The sequence below is a fragment of the Parathielavia appendiculata genome (assembly GCF_033297405.1).
Source record: "Parathielavia appendiculata strain CBS 731.68 unplaced genomic scaffold N657scaffold_5, whole genome shotgun sequence".
In the NCBI taxonomy this organism is placed as follows: domain Eukaryota; kingdom Fungi; phylum Ascomycota; class Sordariomycetes; order Sordariales; family Chaetomiaceae; genus Parathielavia; species Parathielavia appendiculata.
Window position 1 is genome coordinate 210,090 of NW_026944224.1, and position 11,322 is coordinate 221,411.

At 56.3% G+C, this 11,322-nt stretch overlaps 3 protein-coding genes across 3 annotated transcripts; 2 read left to right on the forward strand and 1 right to left on the reverse strand.

The window, feature by feature from the left end:
• The first annotated feature begins 191 nt into the window (after window positions 1-191).
• On the forward strand, window positions 192-2,817 carry N657DRAFT_377667 (Acetamidase/Formamidase). Its single transcript, XM_062787100.1, has 10 exons — window positions 192-678; window positions 737-755; window positions 809-866; window positions 919-1,117; window positions 1,175-1,206; window positions 1,260-1,448; window positions 1,525-1,628; window positions 1,692-1,720; window positions 1,788-2,058; window positions 2,219-2,817. The coding sequence occupies exons 1-10, from the start codon at window positions 604-606 to the stop codon at window positions 2,560-2,562; spliced, it is 1,320 nt and encodes a 439-aa protein (XP_062647906.1). The 5' UTR covers window positions 192-603; the 3' UTR covers window positions 2,563-2,817.
• On the reverse strand, window positions 2,818-4,901 carry N657DRAFT_377601 (uncharacterized protein). Its single transcript, XM_062787099.1, has 3 exons — window positions 4,386-4,901; window positions 3,859-4,325; window positions 2,818-3,799 (listed from the first exon to the last, which is right to left on the reverse strand). Exons 1-3 carry the CDS (start codon window positions 4,776-4,778, stop codon window positions 3,073-3,075), a joined length of 1,587 nt encoding a protein of 528 aa, XP_062647907.1. The 5' UTR covers window positions 4,779-4,901; the 3' UTR covers window positions 2,818-3,072.
• Window positions 4,902-6,062: 1,161 nt separating this feature from the next.
• Window positions 6,063-10,322, forward strand: N657DRAFT_644330 (ARM repeat-containing protein). Its single transcript, XM_062792741.1, has 5 exons — window positions 6,063-6,587; window positions 6,647-6,866; window positions 6,927-7,102; window positions 7,154-9,657; window positions 9,719-10,322. The coding sequence occupies exons 1-5, from the start codon at window positions 6,405-6,407 to the stop codon at window positions 9,930-9,932; spliced, it is 3,297 nt and encodes a 1,098-aa protein (XP_062647908.1). The 5' UTR covers window positions 6,063-6,404; the 3' UTR covers window positions 9,933-10,322.
• Window positions 10,323-11,322: the final 1,000 nt, after the last annotated feature.

Consider the following 11,322-nt stretch of genomic DNA (forward strand, 5'->3'; position numbering starts at 1 on the left):
CCATGGCTTAACTGTCTCTCTGACTATACCATGAACACTCTACTGTGTACGATGACGAGAGATACACGGGTCACACATACCGGATGAGACGTACCGGCCTTGATCATTGGGTATCTTATCTTGCAGTAGCAGTATGCACAAGGAGCATAGGGTCTGCATTGCGAAGCAATTGCGGGGTGTGGAGATGCTTATCGACTGGTTGATGATACAGTAGATACAGCCGCGGCGGTTAGAACTGCCAGAACCAGCCAGGCCGTTTCTCCAACTGGATTGATAGGGGTATGTTCGTCTGACTCTCTTGAGCTGTCAATTACGTCTTTGCTCAAAATTGACTGGGGCCTGATAAGTGCAGGTCGGGCTGGGTTCCGGTCTCATCATGCACAGCAGGGAGGATAGGGATGCGGGGTAGGGTACCTTACGTCCGGGTCTTCGGATGGCTTTGGGGACTGGTGGTTTTGCTCATTTGAATGATAGGGGAAAGGGGTATAAAAGGGTGTGGTTCCCGAATCTTGGAGGATTGATATTTCTTGAGGAGCTTATTGTCGATCCATTGAACTGAAACGTTGAAACGGAGACTCGAGGTAAACGCACCTGGTGGGCAAGATGGGAAAGACTGGGATCCGGACAGTGTGCAAGGTCGATTTCGACAGGCCTGCTTCAGAGCAGCCATATCTGCATGTAAGTGTCTGACCTCGGAGCATGGATGGCGGAATGTGAGTAAGCTAACAGGTTCTAGAACAGATGGCATCCTGATAGTCAGTGGTTGCCTTACAGTAGGGGCATGGTCGATAAGTACTGACACGGACAGTCCCATTCGCGGGCATTATCAAGGACGGGGAGACAGTCAAGATCGAGTGCCTTGACTGGTAAGCACCCCCTATGTATCTGCGTGTTGACAAGCCAGCTGACAACGACCAGGACCGGCGGCCAGATCAAGAACGATGACTCGGCCGACGATGTCAAGAACGTCGACCTTACCAAAGTTCACTACCTCTCCGGGCCTTTCGAGGTCGAGGGGGCTGCCCCAGGCGATGTTTTGCTGGTCGAGATCATGGATGTCCAGCCGTTCCAGGACCGGCCCTGGGGGTTTACGGGGATATTCGATCGGCGTAATGGAGTATGACATCCCATTGCACACTCAGGACGCCGTCAAGTCTCACTAACAGCAGAAAAGGGAGGCTTCCTAGACGAGATATATCCTTCCGCGTATGAGGTTCCCCTCCATGCCCCTTGCTAACGCAAAGTTGACCTCCTCCCAGTGCAAAAGCAATCTGGGATTTTGAAGGCATCTACTGCACCAGCCGGCACATACCGCACGTGAAGTTTGCCGGTCTCATCCACCCCGGCATTCTCGGTTGTGCCCCATCTGCTGAGGTGCTCGAGAAGTGGAACAAGCGCGAAGCCGAGCTGATCGCGGCAAACAAGCTTGACCGTGACGTCGCTCTTCCGTGAGTTTCTCTTACTAGTGCTCCATGTAGGCTCGACAGCCGTTGCTGACAATTGCGCACTGCGTTGAACGATTAGGCCGGAGCCGCTCAGCGTCCATGCCGGGAGCGCAGACAAGGACTTGACAGAGAAAGTCGGCCGCGAGGGCGCGAGAACCATCCCCGGACGGCCCGAGCATGGCGGTTCGTCCCCCTTGTCTCTCATACACTTTTATTTCCATTTCCGGTGCTGACGTCCTTCCATAGGAAATTGCGACATCAAGAATCTCTCGCGTGTAAGCCTGCCACTTACTCCCCCTTGGAGACAACCACCCACCTAACCTCTCCCCTTTTCTGCTGCAGGGCTCAAAGGTGTATCTCCCTGTCCACGTTCCTGGCGCCAAGTTCTCGGTCGGCGATCTGCACTTCTCGCAGGGCGACGGCGAAATCTCGTTCTGCGGCGCTATCGAGATGGCAGGGGTCATCACCATCAATTTCAAGGTTATAAAGAACGGCGTCGCCGACCTGGGACTGAAGAGCCCCATCTACATCCCGGGCCCCGTCGAGCCGCAGTTCGGGCCGGGACGGTATATCTACTTTGAGGGCTTCTCGGTCGATGAAGCTGGGAGGCAGCGTACGTTTCTTTTTTGGCCTATCCCTTTCGTTTTCCCCTCCTCTGCCCTCTTATCCTCTCCCGCTTCGCTGCAGTCAACTCATATCCACCGTCCCTCTACCCTGTTCTACAAACGTACTTCAGGCGCAGAGAGCTGACACTCACCCCCTGTCTCCTATAGATTACATGGACGTAACAGTAGCCTACCGCCAAACCACTCTCCGCTGCATCGAGTACCTGCGGCGGTTCGGCTACAGCGACTATCAGATCTACCTGCTGCTGTCGTGCGCGCCAGTCCAGGGCCACGTGGCCGGCATCGTCGACATTCCCAACGCGTGCACCACGTTGGGCTTGCCCATAGACATCTTTGACTTTGACATTTCGCCATCGGCGGCGCTGCCCGTCAAGAAGATGAACATGGGAAGGTGCGCGTTCGAGACGGGCAGGACAGAGGGCGTGGCTTGTGGGGAATCTGGGAAGAACAGCCAGGTTAGCTTTGGGGGTGGGTTGACGTATAAGGAATGAGGTCTCTGTTTGTTTTGGGGGAAGATGGCTGTCCATGCTGGACTCTTTGCTGGATGCTGCCAATTGTCGGTGGAAGGGAAATCCTTGGAATGCGAGCTATTGGGGATCATCACCGTTTCAGTGGGAGGGGAAATATGAAGATGCTTAGAAGCGACAGTCTAAACCAGGTCTGGGTGGCCATGTCCTTTCCATCACGGTGCCGGAGGTGCCTGCAAGACAGGAGCCATCAGTTATGTTTCCTAACTAAATACTACTATGTAGCTCGCTTTGATTGCATTCATAAATCATCCGAGAAGCTGTAGATGCAGACACTCCGGTTCTGGTCCACAACACTCTGAACCGCATTCTAGGTCAGCCTGGCTCTGTCCCTGAACACAACCATTCCCTGGTCGACGCAATCTCCCAAGCCACCAGATGCAGTTTTCTACATGAAGAATCATATATCCCATCTTTATTTACCCCATAGCTCTCGTAGCCATCCCTGCCACTCCGTACTCGTCCCCTCCCCCTTCACCTCCTAGCGTTGAAGTCGACGCTGGCTCGTGCGCTATCGAGACTAGGCCTCACCGAGCAACTGGAGCTGCGGCGTCTCCGCGCTCGCTGCTCCGACGGATCAGACGGCCGCAGACCGCTCGACTTGGCAAACAGGTTGAGAATATCCGTCATGGACACGACGCCCGTCAGGCGACCGGACAAGATGGCGCCAGGCAAGCCGGTCGGTATCACAGTCGTGCTGAAGCTCTGATTCGGGAGCGGAGACTGCGGTGCCGAGGCGTTGGCCGGCAGGGGGATGATGACGGTGCTCGACGGAGGTGGGCTGCCAACCCCGCCGGATCCTGAGTGGGTAGGCGCCGGCCCGGGACCGGCGGGAAAACTCGGTTGGAGGGGGGGTGTTGCCGGCGCGCTGGGAGAAGGCGAGGCGGACTCGACAACCCACATGCGGTGGGACCTGGTTGCGACGAGCTTCCCCACTGTGTGGCCGAGTGTTGAATACGGGTTGACGTGGAACACAGGAAATGAGTCGCGGCCGTGCTCCATGCCGCGTTCTGACAGGATCACGCTGATGAAGTTCATGCATGAGTTCTTGAGGAGCGGCAGGCTGGTTGCGTTCGTGAGGTGCTTGACGTCGGCCGTTGAGATGTTGCCCACGACGTTGAGCCCCTGGTCGACGACGGCGACAGATGTCAGTCCTTCGTTATGCATCAGCAAGAGAGCATCGGTCAAGGGGCGGTCAAGACTGCAGCACATGGGTCAGCATGGAGCAATCTGGCATCAGTGCTCGGGCAGGATACTCACTTGATAGCAATAATCTGGTGCGAGCCGATCTGGAGGTCCCGCAGGAGACACCCATATAGCCTCTCAATTACTGGAAAGTGTGCCGCTTCGTGCCAGAAGAACTCGACGAGGTGCAACTGGGTGAGAACTCCAACCACCTCACCGGCGTGGTTCGTGACCAGGATCCGGTGAATCCCGCTACTGAACGCCTCCATGGCCCCGTCCAGAGTTGCCTCTGCGGGGAATGTTACTAGCTCTTCCTTCCGGGAGAGCGACTGTATCTCCTTGAGTGAGATGTGTTCCTGAGACTGAGCCTTCCTCGAGATGTCGGCGTACAAGTCGACCTGTTCCTCTTCAGGCTTCGCGAGGCCCACGACCACCAGCAGATAGGCGTTTAAGTCGCTGTAATCGAATGTGGAGACGGCTGTCTTGGAGGTTGGAGTCTCGCGAATGAGGACAACATTGGTCGGGTTGTGCTTGAGGAGCAGCTAGTCGCGGGTCGGGTCAGTTGCTTGATACCAATCGCACGGCAATTCAAGCGGGCATACCATAGTCGCATCTTGGACGCTGAGGTCCACGTCGGCCCACCGGACATCCTCGGACACGGTAAGCTCTCCCACGGCGATATCTCGCCAGTCTCTGCCGGCATATCGGGGGTTAGGAAGCCTGTTGGAGGGCGGGTGGTTCATGAGCTCCAGGAGAGCCTGCTGTGTGAGGGAGGGGTGTCGGTGGTTGCGCGGAGACGGCGGCGGGTGTCTCTGGTTCTCGACGAAGCTCTGCCGGTGGGCGGCAACATGGCTGGGTTTGTGAGTGCTGGCACTGCTGGATTGCGAATTGTTCCTCTCCATGGGCGGCGACGCCAACGCACCCAGCGAGTTGCCGGAGGTATTTGCCGCCGCCGCCGTATTCCCTGCGCCTTTGGTAGCTGAGTCGGGGTCCATCGGATTGCGCTTGCGATATCTTGAGAGTGAATCCCAAACCAGATAACGATCCCTGGGACAACCGAGGCTGAAGTTGGGTTGCCTAAGCTCTAGCTTCGAATGATCATTCGAAAAGACACGAGACCAATGCTCCACAATACCAAAAGAGTGCTCAGTGTGAATGCAAAGGCGATGGTCTACGTACAGGGTGTGAGCAATGACGGAGCTCAGACCAAAGCGGGGTTCACTTGTTGCTCGATATCCGTGTTATCGTGCTGTATCTTTGGCACGAAAGGTCCAGTCTTTTTGCAAACAGTGCACAGTGATGTGATGGGGACGAGATAGCGCCAGGTGTTTAATGTTTGCAACCTGGAAGCCAACGAGGGTCTGACACCGATACATCAACTGTGACTTGCGTTTCCGTGGCAAACCAACGCCCGGCGGTTGTTGAAGCCTCACGAAGTCCCCACCGGAGCCATGCTCACCACGCCAAGCTGGAAGCTTCCGATCATAGGGACTCATCGTTGCAAGCTCCACTTTTATTTTTATCAGTGCCTCGTTATCTCACATAATGCAGTCCCTGAGAATGCGAAGTGGTGACCATGTCCTCGAGCCCTGCGCTGTGTGCTCTTGACGAGCATTCATTTGATGCTTGGCTACCATGAGGTATGCTAGGCATGAATTTGGACAGAACTTGCCATAAAGGTTCCCTCCCCCCTGACAAAAAAGACTGAAAACCTACTCCTACTCCTTTACTTACACCTTTACGCCCTACATTGAGGTATGTGCTCCTTTCCCCCCCCTTTCCCCCAAGAGAAAAAAAGAGAGAAAGAAAGAAAAGAAAAAAAGCATATAAGCGCAAGAGCTAGACAAGCTGAAGGCATCCATCTGTATTTCCATTGCTGTCTTGCAGCCCTCCTCGAAAGAGACAGAGGACCACCGTGCACACACTGTACATATCCTACGTCCAGACCTGCCAGGTACGGAGGTCACGGTTGCAGTATAGGATTTGCAAGCTTGTTCAAACCAAAACCTAAGGTGCTGCCCGTGTGCTGTATGCCTACAGTTATAGGGAGGAACAGGGACATTCAATATTTTACACACGGGTACGCCAAAAGAGCCATTTCGGTGACGTTGTAACACAGGACAATGTGACCAAATCCGGTCTGAATCTCTAGGTGTACGGTGCGTTATCGCAAACGTACTGTATGAACAAAGCCTGCCCCTCCAAGCCAGGCCAAGAGTGAGCCAATCATAAAATATTTTGCTCCCCTCCTTCGCACGTCGGAAACCCCTCCTCGCGACTCGTCCGTTCCACAGGCTCGCCAGGATTGTTTTCTTTCCTCCTCTCGCTTTCCTCACCTTCCGACGCGTTATCCGTCTTAAACTGCGCTCTGCTGCGGCCAACGTGGCTAACTGACGTGTTTCAAGGAGTCATCGCTCGCACTGCCCATCTGGCGCTGCCCGAAGCTCGCTTCCCCGCCTGGTTCGGGTAGCAAGGGCTGACACGAAAACTTGGCCATCCAAGGCATCGACCGGGACAGCGTGACGCGAACTTCTAGTTCACCAAGACAGCCGGCGGCTATAGCTCGCGATCGTATTTCACATCCAACAGTCTTCCCTATTCTTCAAGTCCCTTAGTCAAGCATGTCGCTCTTGCCCGCCGAGGTCAGCGCCCAACTGGTTCAGCTGCTCCAGCAGCTCCAGTCGGCCGACAACAATGTCCGCTCGCAGGCCGAGGACGTGCTCCAGAATCAGTGGACCAGCCAGCGGCCCGAATGGCTCTTGATGGGCCTGGCCGAACAGATCGCGACGTCGACTAACCCGTCTGTATGTCGTTCAGCCCCGCCGGCTCAAGCACACATCGATGCTGACCCTTTGCTCACCAGTTACGGTCCTTCGCGGCAGTAATCTTCCGCCGGATAGCCTCCAAGACCCGAAAGATTGGCAACTCGGACAACGTCGACATGTTTATCTCCCTCGACAAGGAGCATGGAACCATCATCCGCTCAAAGGTCTTGGAGACCCTGGTGACAGAGAGCGATAAGACTGTCCGGAACAAGATCAGCGATGCTGTTGCCGAGCTTGCCAGGCAATACTACGACAGCAGTGCGTTGCAAGATGTGGCAATGGGAGCACTCGCGGCCCGCATACTGACATGATTCGCAGACGACTCGTGGCCGGAGCTACTCCAGGTTCTCTTCACACTCAGCCAGGCGCCGGATGCTGGCAAGCGCGAAACCGCCTTCCGTGTCTTCGCAGCGACGCCGGGCATTATCGAGAAGCAGCACGAGGATGCGGTGGCCCACGCATTTGCTCAAGCCTTCAAGGACGACTCCGTCGCGGTATGTGAGGACAGGGATGTTCGGCTGTCTGCATATGCTGACTGCATGCAGGTTCGCCTTGCTGCCATGGAGGCCTTCGCAGCGTTTTTCCGCAGCTTGAACAAGAAGAACCAATCCAAGTATTACGTCCTGCTCCCTGAAGTGCTCAACATCCTCCCGCCCATCAAGGATTCCCAAGACTCCGACGATCTCAGCAAGGCGCTCGTCGCTCTCATCGAGCTCGCCGAAGGGGCGCCACGGATGTTCAAGCAAGTCTTCAACGTTCTCGTCCAGTTCTGCATCTCGGTGATCCAGGACAAGGAGCTCACCGATCTCTGCCGGCAAAACGCGTTGGAGCTGATGGCCACGTTCGCCGATTACGCGCCGTCGATGTGCAAGAAGGACCCCAATTACACCAATGATATGATCACGCAGTGCCTCAGCCTGATGACCGACCTGGGCGAGGACGACGATGATGCGGCTGAGTGGCTTGCGGCGGACGACCTCGACGATCCCGAGAGCGACCAGAATCACGTTGCCGGCGAGCACTGCATGGATCGTCTCGCCAACAAGCTGGGCGGTATGGTCATCCTGCAGCCAACCTTCAACTGGCTCCCTCGTATGCTGTCCTCTCCTGCCTGGAGGGACCGCCATGCGGCGTTGATGGCAATCTCGGCCATTTCGGAGGGCTGCCGGGACCAAATGATCGGAGAATTGAAACAAGTCCTCGAGCTTGTTGTTCCTGCCTTGAAAGATCCCCATCCCCGTGTCCGTTGGGCCGGGTGCAACGCGCTTGGCCAGATGAGCACAGATTTCGCACCGACGATGCAGAAGGAGTATTACGATGTCGTTCTCTCGGCCATTGTTCCTGTCCTCGACTCGCCAGAGGCCCGCGTCAAATCCCACGCGGCTGCTGCTCTGGTCAACTTTTGCGAGGAGGCCGAGAAGAGCGTCCTCGAGCCCTACCTCGACGGCCTTCTGACTGCTCTCTACCAGCTCCTCCAGAACGAGAAGCGATACGTCCAAGAGCAAGCGCTGTCTACCATTGCCACCATTGCTGACGCGGCTGAGCAAGCCTTTGCTAGGTACTACGACACACTAATGCCCATCTTGGTCAATGTCCTGAGGCGTGAGAATGACAAGGAATACCGGTTGCTCCGGGCAAAGGCGATGGAGTGCGCGACCTTGATTGCGCTCGCGGTTGGTGCTCAGCGGCTCGGCCCGGATGCCGCGATGCTCGTCCAGCTGTTGGCAAGCATCCAGGATACCGTGCAGGACCCGGATGACCCGCAGGCCCAGTACTTGATGCATTGCTGGGGCAGAATGTGCCGCGTCATGGGCAAGGCTTTCCTCCCTTACCTACCAAAGGTCATGCCGCCGCTGCTCGAGCTTGCGAGCGCCAAGGCCGACATCCAGCTCCTGGACGACGACGAGCAGATTGAGAAATTTCAGCAAGAGGACGGCTGGGAGTTGGTCCCGCTTCGCGGCAAGACCATCGGCATCAAGACGAGCTCGATGGACGACAAGCATATGGCCATTGAGCTTCTTGTCGTCTATGCCCAGGTCCTCGAGGAAGACTTTGCCCCCCATGCAGACGAAATCATGGAGAAGATTGCGCTGCCCGGCCTTGCCTTCTTCTTCCATGATCCCGTCCGGTTTGTGTCGGCCAAGCTCGTCCCGCAGTTGCTCAGTTGTGTCAAGAAGGCGTACGGGCCGCAATCGGAGCAGCTCGCGGGTCTGTGGAACAAGACGGTCGATAAGCTCCTCGAGGTGCTCACGGCGGAACCGGCTGTTGATACCCTTGCCGAAATGTACCAGTGCTTCTACGAGTCGGTCGAGGTTATCGGTCGGCCGTGTCTCACCGACGCACACCTGGCTCGGTTCATTGAGGGGGTCAACTCGACGCTGGAGGATTACAAGGACCGTGTCAGCCAGCGCGAAGAGGAGCAGCGGGGCGCCGCACCAGAGGATGTCGAAGACGAGCAGGAAGAATTGCTCATGGCCATCGAGGACGACCAGACGCTGCTCTCCGACATGAACAAAGCATTCCACTGCGTCTTCAAGTATCACGGCGCCAACTTCCTCCGCCACTGGGAACACCTACTTCCGACCTACCAGGGCTTCCTCAAGTCCAACGACCCGACCCAGCGTCAATGGGGACTGTGCATCATGGATGATGTGCTCGAGTATTGTGGGCCCCAGAGCAGCCAGTATGCCAACTACATTACCCAGCCGCTGCTGCAGGGCTGCCAGGACCCGTCTCCGGCGATCCGCCAGGCGGCTGCCTACGGCATTGGTGTGGCGGCTCGCCACGGCGGCGATGCGTGGTCAGCGTTTCTAGGGGGGGCCGTCCCGTTCCTGTTCGGGGTCATGCAGGTTCCTGATGCGCGCAACGAAGACAATGTGTACGCGACGGAAAACGCCTGCGCAGCCATTGCCAAGATCCTGCATTTCAACGTTTCGGCTGTCGCTGAGCCTGACCAGGTCATTGCGGAGTGGATCAACACGTTGCCGATCACCAACGACGAGGAGGCAGCCCCGTACGCATATTTATACCTAGCTGAGCTCATCAGCAAGTAAGTCGCCGCGTCTCTGCTTCGTACCAGATCCCCCGCAACAGCTGCTGACAATCTCTAGGCAACACCCAACAGTCACGTCACAGCAGCAGGCCCAGAGGATATTTGTGTTTGTGGCACAGGCTCTCGAAGCCGAGGCACTCAGCGGGCAGACTGTGGCCCGCGTTGTGGACGCGACCAAGATCCTCTTGGCAGGGACGAACACCGACGTCTCGCCGCTGTTGCAGCAGTTTTCGCCGGAGGCACAGAACGTCATCCGGGCGCACTTCGCTTAGAACCGGTGCGGCGGAAGTCAGTGTGCGCGCATGTTTCAGCGCGAATCGACGGGTCTTAGGATATGGAAGGCCGCCCAGCAAAGGAAGTGGCGGGCGTACTTGGAGACGGTGAACGAGGTTGATAAGACGGGCGGTCTCTAACGGGAGCGGGTCGGTACGGTCAGGGTGCTGGCTGGGCGGAATGAAGTACGAACAATACAAGTACAATGGGCGGAGGTCGTGTGATGATACCATCAGTTGGCTTGACGAGAGCAACGGTCGCAGCGATGCCGCGGATCGAACAGTGAAGTGGGATTGCTTCTATTGGCTTCGCGGAGTAAGAAGTACTAGGAACCTGAACAACGCGGAAACTAGTAAGAAAGATAACTGAAAGCGCTCCGTGTCTTGTGGCTAACGTATATGATAAGCGAGCGGCGCGGACAAGCGAGCGGCGCACTGATAAGAGCTGTATAGACGTTTTAGGTGTAGCACTAACAGCGGGGTTAAGGCGGAAATAACCTGTTGGTGCTACAGCTAAATGTCAATGCAGCTCTTACCAGTGCGCCGCTCGCTTGTCCGCGCCGCTCGCTTATCATATACGTTAATCAAGCCCATCACGAGAGTACTGGAACCGATCAATCATCGATGGCCTTGGGCCTGATTATATCCGTAATACGCCCCACGATCTAAGGTAATGGTTGCCGAGCCCCGCTCTCGAGGGGGCCAAAGGGGGGTGTGGGGGTGATTTACGTCAAGTCGCCCCATTGGTTCCTCTGGAAGACCGAGAAACTGCATCCTGCAATCCCGTCGGCAGAAGATGGCATTGTGAAAATCGAAGAATTCGCCTTCAATCTGCAGCCCGTCATTGGGAATCGCACAATACCCATTGTCGATGCATTGGACCATCCCATGTGAGCGGTCGCACCGAGAGGACTGCCTGGTTACGACGATCCTGACGAACTTGTGTTTTCCATCTCGTCGACCCGTGGAATCCTCGTGGAATCCCAAAATCTGGTGCCCCAATCCTAGCGTACTTTGCCCCCTTTGCGTTGGCCTTCTGCAACCCCGACATCCTGGACGTTGAATACGCCTCTGAAAAAAGGGGGCAAAGGGACGAGAAGGGACCAAAATTGGGTGAGAGATGCCTGTATTCTCCATGCTTGTCTTTCCCCGCCACTGGCAGCTTGTTGCGAACAGTGGATTGTTCCCGGGCCTTACTGGGTTTCAATTGACGTGCATATATCTGGTACGACTTTGATCCGTTCGTCTGCATCTGTTTGGCCCAACGCTCTCAACGCCCCGTTGTTTCTCCTCGTGGCGACTGGCTACCGGTTCCAATCGGGAGCTAATGCGTGCGAAGAAATAAGCAGACCCGCACACACTGCCAGAGAATCTCAACTCCTCGAACGAC

Excerpts from the sequence above, each read along its gene's own strand:
- N657DRAFT_377667 (XM_062787100.1), top strand. The coding sequence starts at position 604 with ATGGGAAAGACTGGGATCCGGACAGTGTGCAAGGTCGATTTCGACAGG. Across the intron at positions 867-918 it reads AAGATCGAGTGCCTTGACTG|GACCGGCGGCCAGATCAAGA; the intron begins GTAAGCACCCCC and ends GACAACGACCAG. Across the intron at positions 1,449-1,524 it reads GACCGTGACGTCGCTCTTCC|GCCGGAGCCGCTCAGCGTCC; the intron begins GTGAGTTTCTCT and ends TTGAACGATTAG.
- N657DRAFT_377601 (XM_062787099.1), bottom strand. The coding sequence starts at position 4,778 with ATGGACCCCGACTCAGCTACCAAAGGCGCAGGGAATACGGCGGCGGCG. Across the intron at positions 4,326-4,385 it reads GCGTCCAAGATGCGACTATG|CTGCTCCTCAAGCACAACCC; the intron begins GTATGCCCGCTT and ends ACCCGCGACTAG. Across the intron at positions 3,800-3,858 it reads CACCAGATTATTGCTATCAA|TCTTGACCGCCCCTTGACCG; the intron begins GTGAGTATCCTG and ends CATGTGCTGCAG.
- N657DRAFT_644330 (XM_062792741.1), top strand. The coding sequence starts at position 6,405 with ATGTCGCTCTTGCCCGCCGAGGTCAGCGCCCAACTGGTTCAGCTGCTC. Across the intron at positions 6,588-6,646 it reads CGACGTCGACTAACCCGTCT|TTACGGTCCTTCGCGGCAGT; the intron begins GTATGTCGTTCA and ends TTTGCTCACCAG. Across the intron at positions 7,103-7,153 it reads TCAAGGACGACTCCGTCGCG|GTTCGCCTTGCTGCCATGGA; the intron begins GTATGTGAGGAC and ends GACTGCATGCAG.